This window comes from Typopeltis vanoorti, chromosome 1 (genome assembly GCF_054136105.1).
Source record: "Typopeltis vanoorti isolate ZY-2024b chromosome 1, IOZ_Tvanoo_1.0, whole genome shotgun sequence".
Lineage (NCBI taxonomy): Eukaryota > Metazoa > Arthropoda > Arachnida > Uropygi > Thelyphonidae > Typopeltis > Typopeltis vanoorti.
The window spans coordinates 174,326,198-174,337,588 of NC_143549.1; the positions used below are offsets into that span (position 1 = coordinate 174,326,198).

An 11,391-nucleotide genomic window follows, 5' to 3' on the forward strand; every position below is an offset into this window, starting at 1 on the left:
GATTGTCATTTAAGTCCAGAAACAAAGAAACAATCAATGCACTGGAAAACTCCCACGTCACCGAGAATGAAAAAAGCAAGAATGAGCAAGTCAAAACTGAAGGCAATGCTGATCGTTTTTTTATTTTTTCTTTTATTTATTTATTTATTTTATTTTTATCAATGCCGTGGTAATGTTTGAATCGGTACCAGAGGATCAAGGAGTTAACCAACATTATTACCTTGAGGTTCTGGTCTAGCCAAGAGAATGAGTGAGGAAGAAGAGACCCGATCTGTGTAAGAACAATGCTTGGATTCTCCATCAGGACAATGCTCCATCCCACAGTGCACTGTCTGTAAAGCAGTAACTGGCTGATAAGAAGATCCCAGTGTTGGACCATCCACCTTACTTGCCGGACTTAGCTCCATGCAACTTTTACCTTTTTCCAAACTTGAAATCTGCATTGAAGGGCACCCATTTTCTGTCAGTGGATGAGGTAAAGGAGAAAACAGCAGCAGCACTACTGAAGCAGATAACACCTGATGACTTGCAGCACTATTTCCAACAATGCAAAATTCGTATGCAGCAGTCTATAGATAGAGGAGGGGAGTATGTTGAAGGGGATAACAATTAATTTACAATTATAATAAAAAACCACATTTTTGTAACCAGTCTCATTATTTAATAGCCACTCCTCATATAGTATTACTTTTTCAATGTTCCGTTATCACTTGTATTGCTGTAACAAATATCACTATTGTATGATATCATTTGTACCATTTTTTTCAGTCAATAAATTTTCAATTTCAATTTCAAACTCAGAGAAGGATGCACACTATCTTTTTCATCATCCACGTGGATCACATTATGAAAGAAAATGTCATTAAATCTGATATTAGAATCAGAGATATTAAACTTAGCTGTTTGATATCTCTGAATGAAAACATAAGAATACTGTTAGCAGTATTCTTATGTTTTCTTTATTGATGATGTCATACTCCCAAACAAATCCATTGCAAGTTTCTAGGATTCTCTAACTAAATTGCAGAACATCTGTAACTAATTTGGCATGAAAATCATGAAATGAAGGAGGAGAGGCTTGGTTGTCATTTTAACAGGAGGCAAGTTTTCCTGCATTCAATCCTTTCAAAATCAGATTTGGATTGTTTTATGGTTCATTTATAACCGTTTTGGGCTGTAGTGTACATGGACTGAAGGTAGCGTGTTTGATCTGATCCATTAACAATATGCGGAATTTTTATTTTGTACTTCTTTGGCATACTTCAAGAACTAATGTTTGGATAGTGGTTGGGAGTGTTTATGTGGAGTTAAGAATGACAGCCTCATTCCTGTGTAGATTGATTCAGTGAGAATTATTGTGATATAAGCCCTTACATATTTTACATATTCCCCCATTTATAGTATATAATAATGCAATTAATGCCAACTAATACTCAGGATTGTTTTAATCAGCATTAATTATATTAAGTAAATTTAATTATCTTATGATAATTAAATTTACTTGTCTTTATTTATACAAAAAGAATGATGTAAACATTTATGTTTAAAAATCATTTTGCAAGATTTAGCATTGTTTGTTCAAAGAGTCGGTGTAACTTAAATTTACATTATAAGGTATTGCTAAACTTCAGATGTTTTGTAATGGCAACAGAGTTCTAATGCACACAGTTTGATCATTTTCAAATTTCAAGAATGGCACTTATTTCAGCCAGAAAATATCAAGAAGCTATCATATTTTACTTAAATAGATCAAAACTATATAATAAAATTGTTTTTCTTATTTGAAAATGCATTTTACATATCATTTGTTCTATATGTTTCTGTGTAAGAACTTTACCTGGTAACTTTGTTACAAGTGTATTGCAAGACATCCAGAAAGCACTGAACTGTTATCAGCATGTGAACAAGAGAATTGTGCTAATATGCAAAAAGAATAAGTTTTTATTAGGGAGAGAGAAAGAGAAGGAAAGAAGAACATAAAGTTAAGGAATGGTAAACAGAGACCAACGTATTTATCTGAAAGAGTAAGTTTCTTTCTAACAGTGTGTCAACCATATGACATAAATATAAATGAAAAATATTTGTTTTTAAAGGATAAACTATAATATAGTTTTCAAGAATGTTTATTTCTTTAGTAATTGGGATGTTCTAACATATAATTTGAATTGAAGATAGAAGATCATGTTTTAAGAAGATCGTGTTTTATACTTTCTTCTAAACAATGGTACTCGTGTGATGTCTGTTAATTTTAAGACAGTGCATTACATTTATTAGAGATGAGATGGAAACATTGTCTGGAGATTATGATAAGTTCATCAAATGGAAGAATTGTTTAAACAAACTGTGAAGCCAGAAGTCTATATTAGAATTGTTTCTTTATTGATGTTTTTCTGAAGCAGGGTATAATGATAGCAAGACTTTTACACTGAAGTCTGCTGAGGTAGGACAAGTTTTTTTGCTCAAGTTAAAAAGATATTTTTATGGAAGAAGGATTCTAGCATTGAATCAGAGCACAGAGTTTTTCATTTAAACTGAATGTATGAATATGAGGGGAGTCTGGAAAGTTCTGATAAACGCCTAGAACAAAAATGATATTAAAGCAACTGATATAACCACAAGAAAGAACATATCTTAAAACCCTTTAACCCTTAAATGTTTCAGCAAACTGTAATAATTTGTTCTTTTTCTTTTTTAGGATATATAAGAAAAAATAAAATTAATTAATTTTTGTTCTAGGTGTTTATCAGTGTTATGTCGTGCGTTATGCTATCTATCTAAATAAATCCTACCCGCTGCTCCATTTGTTATATCTTCTTCTTCTGTAATTTCTCCTTTTATTTTGGCCTTTAAGGTTAGTCTATACTTATTTCGTTGTTTTCTCTTAAATCTTTCCCCTTTTAAACAAACAAAAATTCTTTGGCCGCTCTTAAGTTTAATCACGTGTAGGATACTTAATGATTAGGGCTTTGTCCTAGAATGAGACGTGGCCATTAATATATCGTCTGAGACAGTCCACCTGACAAGCATTGACAACTTTATTTTTTAACTGCGCCAGCCAATACCGAGGATAGATGAGACTCTTATGCAGGATGGCTCTCTCAGAGTAATACACAGTAACTAAACTATAATAAATATCTAACTTCTGTTCACTATATTCTTGCATGCAGTCGTGGTCCGCTTTATTAAATTATACACGTGGGTTCTTCCCACTAAGTTCGATATTTTTATGGGTGGCTGTTTGAATTCATATACTAAATCAGATCAGGCAGGTACTAAGAAACATATTTATTAATTAAAGAAAAGATACATGAAAGTCTTACTACTAGGTAATCTGAATCAATTTTAAGTAAGATCTCTGGTTCATTACTACTAATGAAATACCTGAACAAATTTGCTTGGACCACCTCTATATGTAACTTAACATTATCTCATCACAAGTTATCACACATTCTGCACTCACGTGGTCACTAGTTATATCACTTAACACAATACAATTAATTCATACAATATAAATAGAGCCCTTCTAGGCAGACAGTTCTCAAACAAAGATGGGTCTATGCCAAGTTGGAGACGGTTCCTAAAGTTCCATATATTAAGTCCACTACACAAAATGTTCTTTGGAAAACACACAATTCCTCAACTGTGAATATATATAATACAAGAGTCTACATTACCGTCTCTGAAATGTTACTCGTTCCTTTCTTCTGCCTTGTCTGGGCATCAAGGCTTCTTCTCAGTCTGCTACCCGTCTGGTCACCTTCAACAACTATACGGCCAGATTCTCAATGGGAAGGGCGATATGGCTCAGGAGCTTAGCCAGAATGGACGGCATCTACTTGGTTCTTCTGTCGCACAACATTGCTTAGCTCTCCTAGTCCAAGGAAATAGCTAGCCCTATTTCATACGCTGCGGCAGATAACCCATACCTTCCACGGCCAGCCTGGAACTTCTCTGTCGGTGCAGACTGGACCAACATCCGAGAGGTCAGAAAACAGGAACCAAAAAGCCTCGAGTGGGGAGTTACTTGACCTTTTTGTTTTCTTTGCTCTTCCCGGCATTTCTCGTATATTGTGATGCCCGCCAACACGGTCACTTGGGTTTTCGTCACGACGTCCAGTAGCTCCTTCCACTACATCGTGCGTACGCCTGTTGTGTTTTCTTAGAAAACGCTCTAATTTCTCTTTCTCATAATAGCAGAGAGAAAATCATTCTGCCTGAAAACTTTCTCAAACATCTGTACCATAATTGAATTCAAACCTATAACTTGTTTGTGCAGAGATACCACAGGTGGATTATTTCATTTTGTCTTGCTTTTTATTTTATGTCAAGAGTTTTCAATACATTTCTTTATTTTATATCCATAAATCCATAACAGATCCTGTTATGGAATGCAAGCCCTGAAATGTGTAAAATGATGAACTCTCTCGCACCTTATTAAAAAGAACTCGAAATTGTAGTTCTCACTACAGTGATGAGACCTACACTGGCAAGTTCTTTTTAATAGGGTGAGAAAATTCTTCTGCTGCAGAAAGACCAATTCCTTTCATCACTTTTATGTACTCTAATTTTTACCTTACCAAGAAATAAAATAAAATTTAAAGTAAAAAAAAAAAAAAGTGCCTCAGATATTTAAAGTTTGTGTGTTTGGATAATTAAATATTCTTCCAATAATTAAAATAGTTGACATCATGTGAGAATAAATAACTAATATAAAACGTAAGTACCAAATCAAAAACATAATTGCTAAATTTATACTTAGCAATAAATTTGATATAGGATCCTTTTTGAGTTAATTCTAAACAGGTTGAAAGCATTTGCTTACCTATCCCATGTTTTAATGTATTATTATTATTATTTTTTAAATAGTTTTGGCAATCCTTACTGGGATGAACTGACGATATTAGCTCCATTATATCAGTGCTGTAGGTAAGAACTTCAATGTATATTTTTAATAATATGATTTGATATAACATTATTCAGATATTAGAATTGAATGATATAGTTCCTAAAAGTCACTGAGGTGATGTTCGTATTTGCTTTACCCTCATTTAATTTTTGTGCAGTGATTCATAACATCATATTCTGTCACTGCTGTTTACCATCTTGAAAAAAAAAAAAAAAGTGTACAGTTATATATACATACATACAAGGCCAAAATGATGTATAACTGTATTATTATAATGCTCTGGTAGAAATACTTGAGAGAAATTTTACTGGGAAGGAAAGTAAGTTGCACTTGATAAAAAATTTTATTCTTTTTTTTTATCCTTATTTTACTCAACTTGAGCAAACAAAAGTTTGCTCAAGTTGCAAACTTTTGCAACTTTTGCAAAATAAAGTTTGCTACACTTGGTTTTTTTTATTTTGAAGTTACTACAGAAATTGCAGATGCCATTTATAATAAAAATAGTTTTTGAAGCAAACAAAAAAAAAAGTGTAATATGGAAATTGAATGTCTCCATGATTAAATGAGTGCATGAGGAGTTACTGAGAAGGTTTGCTGAGTGATTCAGTTGATCTCTTCTGTACAGAGCAAGATTTCTAGAAAACTATAAGAGCCACATCTCTTTGGATGAACATCATTCTGATTGGGCAAATTCAAGGATTCTAGAGATGCTAAAAATATAAATTTATTTTGGAATGATGAACAAATATTTTTGCCTATTACTAAACACAAATGATTTTTTTTTCCTCTCCCTGATAGAATTAGAAAATCATCTTATGACTACCTTTGGATACTTGTGGATTCACTTTCAAGTGCTATGAAGGAGCTGCTTTTATACGATCCACTGTCTCCAGTTTTAGCCCAACCACATTTGGATGCATTTGATAGACGCTTAAGAACTATACTGGCAGCTATTGAGGTATGCCTGGATGAAAAAGGTGAAGAATATGTAATTGTAGATACATCTTGAGTGAATGTATGCCTTTTTGTTCCTAGTTAAAATTTATTCTTTATTTTAATTCAAGTGAAAACACAGAATATATTGAACTAGTCCTAAATTAATGTCAACATGTACATTAAATGCTCAGTATGCTGTATTGTATAACTTATTACACAGCTATTTTTAACATTTCTTGAAAATGTTATTTATGTATTAAATGGTTTTAATGGAACATGTGCACTGGACATATTTAATTAACTTTCACGGCTTACACATGTAACAAAAAATATATAGAATTTTATTCAAAATCTCCAATATATTTCATCAAATGTTATGTCGACTGTTAGATACATTCAAAACATGAATCACAATAATGAGCCATAAATCATGCATATATTAGCTCTTGTCTTGGTCGTAGCTGAAGTATATGATAACACTATTAGAGTTCAAAGGCACAATTGTAAAAAAAAGTTTCATAGATAAAAAATTATTTTAAATTATCTTAAAAAAAACAACAAAAACTTATGAACAATTAATAGTCATCACTTCCCAAAACATGAAGATTGTCATGTAGTCTGATCAGTTGAGGTTTGAACAGTTTCATAATCCAACAGGTATAATAAATTTAGTTTAATCCTTTATCCAAGTGTAAGCAAACAAAGTTTGTTTGCACTTGAAAATATTCTCAGGACTGAGGTAAGGTAGTGCAACACCAGGCAACTCCGAGCAAAGGTGGATCAACCTCTCATCACTCCTTGTCTCAGTATCTCCCATAGTACAAAGCACATCTCCTTGCGGACATGTATACTGCTATGCATTAAGGGAAGGGCCACTACCCAGACCGGTTTCAACCTTTATTGAGGTCTGTCTCTTCAGTGGGAGGCAGACCCAAACGTGGAGATAATAAGGCAGAAGCAATAGGAAAGGTCATATTTACCTATAGGAGTTGCCAACAGGTGTACCACCTTATTATTGAATTACTCTGGATTTAGAGAAAGATGTTGGAAGTTTATTTTTCACTTGGTTAGACTATAATAAATTTAGTTTAATCCTTTATCCAAGGTAAAAAAACAAAGTTTGCTTCTGAAAACACCTTCAGGACTGAGGTAAGGTAGTGCAACACCAGGCAACTCCGAGCAAAGGTGGACCAAGCTCTCATCACTCCTTGTCTTAGTATCTCCCATAATGCAAAGCATATCTCCTTGCAGACATGTAAATATGTAAAAACTCCTATAGGTAAATATGACCTCTCCTATTGCTTCTGCCTTAGTATCTCCACATTTGGGTCTGCCTCCCACTAACAAGACTTCAATAACGGTTGAAACCGGTCTAGGTAGTGGCCCTTCCCTTAATGCATAGCAGTATACATGTCTGCAAGGAGATGTGCTTTGCATTATGGGAGATACTGAGACAAGGAATGATGAGAGCTTGGTCCACCTTTGTGGACCAAGCACATTGGAGTTGCCTGGTGTTGCACTACCTTTCTCTTACCTCAGTCCTGAAGATATTTTCAGGTGCAAACTTTGTTTGCTTACACTTGGATAAAGGATTAAACTAAATTCATCATAGTCTAACCAAGTGAAAAATAAACTTCCAAAATCCGACAGGTATGTTTGAAATTTCAGTTTATCAGAAGCCATCCTTTACTGGCAGATACATTCACTCATCCTCGCACCATCATTTGTAACAGAAGATGAGTATTATCAAGAGTCTTGTAGCTCATATGATCTGCTCTTCTGATTCCCTTTTGTTCGATGAACTGAATAAAATTAAAAGCAGCCATTCAAAAAATTAGGGATAATTATCATCCTTCTACCATACTACTGTTGTGACGTGTTTCTTCTCCATTGTGTGTTCTGGCTGTTGACTGACTCCACTTTTGAACACAAAGAAAATTTATTTTTAACTGCGCCGCTCTGCATTCACATTTGTATGAACAATGTTGTGGAATCAATCATCAGCAAGCACAATGTTACATAATCTAATTCAGATCAAAACTCTCCTTAGACATTTATCCTTAAATTATATAGTAGTCATGGTTCTCTAGTCATATGGAATAAGCGAGAAAAAAGAGAAATTAGTCAGAACACTAAATTAGCTGTATACAAGACAGTGTTCAAACCAGTTTTAACTTATGGATCTGAGAGCTGGGTCAGAAGTAAAACACTTGACCAAAGACTAGAGACCACAGATATGAGAGTCCTGAGAAAGATTATAGGCGTGAACAGATGGCATCAATGGCAATATCATATTAAAAACAAGGATATTAGAAAAGAACTTGACATTGTCAGCATCCAGGAATGCGTTAGCAGAGCTAATCGTAGGTGGTATGGTCACTTAAACAGAATGGGCGAGGAAAGATTAGCAAAGCAAGTGTTCTCTGCCAGGTTGGTAGCAAAACGACCCAGAGGAAGACCAAGATATAGGTGGATTGATACGGTACAAAGTGCCTTAGACGATAGAAATATAAGATCTGATAATATTGGAGTCTTGACAAGTAACAGACTGATTTGGAGGAAAATTGTAGATAGGAAGTTAGTAATGATGTAATTTTTTTCATGTAGTACTATCATATACTGTACACCCCTTGAGGGTACATGGCAGGAATTTAATGATGATGATGATGGTTCTCTAGTCTTATATTACTTTCTCATTAAATAGGGTTCCCGCTTAGATTCGAACAATTAAATGAGCGGTGCAATGAAATGAAATCAGGCAAGCACAAGATTCAAAACAAATGGAAACATTTAATACATTAACACATGAAATTACATTAATCAAAGAAATTCTAAACATAAGAAATATGATCATGAAATAAACAAGTTCTTATTGAGACAATAATAACTTCACTTTAGAGTACACTGAGAACGGTTAGGTTTTTAACATATAGATTTCTACCCTTCTTATTGTTAAAAGCTTCTAAGCACAAATTTCTTTTTAGACAAGGTTATCTATTCAATGCGCTTCAAATGTTGACTCTATTTAGCTGTTTCAGGATATATAAAGCACACTTCGCTAAAATATACACCAAGGAATTCTAAAGTCCTATCAATCTATTACTGTAATTCTTAGTAAATCAGTCTCTAACTTATATCACGTTCTCTTGGAACAAGTTTCATGAAATCGTACGTTCAGACTTGAACTGTTATTATGGCAATACGCTTCCCTTTTAGTATATTCACAAAAAACATAGAAAGAATTTCCTTACTGAAACAGTTGGTATACTTTGCCTATTGTCACTGGTTCTGGAAAACACTTCTTTGCTTCTTAATAGCTTTCTCTCTCAGCTCACATTAGTACGAAAGAACCTTGGTTTTTAGTAGCGGTTTGGTTTGGCTCGGGAACACATGCCTCCTTGCTCTAAATTGACTATCCTTCAGGTTTCCTTGCACTCCTTGTCATGACTCTTGACTTCACTATTACTGGACGAGGAAATAGAATTCCGGATACAAACAAGAGCCCGAAAAAAAGGCAAGTCAAACAACAGAGAGCTCCCTTGTCTCTTCAACTCGGTTCCACCAGTTTGCACTTCGTTCTCCTCTCTATATCAACAGCGCATGTCTCTTCTCTCTCTCTTTTTTGCACTAAAATCTGTCTCGTGGTTTCTCCGTTAACACAGCATAGTAACTAGCACCAAAATGTGCGCTGGCAGATAACTTTGTAATTTCTCACAGCACTCAATTTCTGTTATACTGGCTAAGTCCTTGGCAATGATTTACACAAACAGATTAAGTTCCGAATTTCCGTGCACAGTTTATATAGGATATATACTCTACAAAGAATTAATACAGGATAAATAACTAACAACTATTGGAATATACATCAGTAAGTATATAATTTGATATTTATCTGATGAGTAAATTTGGCTCAGGGAATGGCAGACCATGTTAAATCCTGAATATAATTCCTTTCATTAGAATTTAACACTACAATCTGATGTGAAAAGAATTTCAATATTCTACCTTAAAGGAACCTTGGAACAAATAGGTTTCTTCATAAATTCAATCTAAATGCTTCTTTCAAACCAGCTCAAAAACTGTCTTCCTTCCTACCATCTACGAAGGATACATTGCTACTTCTTTCCTTACCAGGTATCTGTCAAGTACTCTGCTCATGCCATCTTTGCTATTTTAGACAGACTGACCATTAACCCTTGATTAGAATTGAAGAACATCAAGACCATATTACATTTATAGAATCCGAGAAAGTCTATCCTTTCTTCTCACACAATTGACACTAGGCACAGAGTTCTTTGGAATCAGACCAATCTTCTTTATTCCAGTTAGTTCAAATTCGATTGTCTTTTCCTTGAAACACTGAAATCATTTCAACCTCAGCTGATCAGACTGCATGCCAATATCCAATTTTTGAGAAGTGATCACTGTTAGTTGTTCATATGTTTTTTTCTAAATTATTTTCTATCTATGTAACTTTTTACAATTGTTCCTTTGAACTGTAATAATATAATCATATACTTTAGCTGTGACCGAGACGTGCTAATATATGAATGATTTTTTGACTCATTTTTTCATGTTTTGAATGTAGTTAAGTTTGTCTCCTTGATGATAATGATGATGTGTGCATGGTGTTAGATGAAATATATTGGAGTTTTTGAATAAAATTCTATATATTTTTTGTTACACGTGTAAGCTGTTGAAAGTTATTTAAATATTATTTATGTTTATTTTTAATACATTTAGCATTAATGCAATCTTGTGGTAACTTAATTTCTACTGCGTAATTTTACTGGTTCTCATTTTCCATTTCAGATTTATGTATCTTTGTATTGTGCAATAAAACAGTATATTTAATAATTAAACTTGTTAATTTTTTAACTTTTGAAGTTTTGTATGTCTTTAATATTAAAAAAATACTTCTTAGTATATACTTGTAAAGAGTGTAGATGCCAACTATTGCATAATAACTCCATCTATTGCTTCCTAGTATGAAACTACATTGAAAATATTTTCAGATTATTGTACATTAGAGGTGCTGTTTTCAAGGAATGCCATGGTTTTGTGATATCATACAGTGAATGTCTGCTTACCGTGATTTTTCTTTTTGAAGGCATTAAAAATTGCTTGATTGTGATTTTTCAAGGATTGCATTTTTTATTTATTTATTTTTAATGAAAACAAATAAAATTTAACATTTTCTATTCACAACAAATATGAATTTGAGAGTAAAGCATGAGTGAACTCTCAAGATGTCATAATATAAAATAAATACTAAACAGAAGTGTGCATCCAGCATTTTTTCAAACCCACCAAAATTTGACCAACTTTTTTTCATATGTTTGTATTAGATTTGTTTTTGTTTTCAGTTAGTTAGAAAAAAACAAATTTTCAACTTTTCATCTCATCTTATGTGAGATAACATCACTGAACCCTAGGGACCAGAGATAGTTCATTATAATGTAAAGTTTTTATTGTAGTCAATTTAGGATATAAATGCTAACCTGACCAGGGGTGACGCGTGCATAGGCACTGCAGCACACCCAATTTTT

General features: G+C 33.5%; 1 protein-coding gene across 1 annotated transcript in view; it reads left to right on the forward strand.

Annotated features, from left to right (window-relative positions):
- LOC150110654 (glycosaminoglycan xylosylkinase-like) overlaps positions 1-10,704 on the forward strand; it is a 125,830-nt gene extending 115,126 nt beyond the window's left edge. Inside the window, exons 8-9 of the mRNA XM_090400056.1 lie at positions 4,867-4,926; positions 5,705-10,704. Of these exons, the coding sequence (XP_090256182.1) occupies positions 4,867-4,926; positions 5,705-5,915 (271 nt within the window). The 3' untranslated portion in view covers positions 5,916-10,704. The remainder of the gene's footprint in view (positions 1-4,866; positions 4,927-5,704) is intronic.
- Positions 10,705-11,391: the final 687 nt, after the last annotated feature.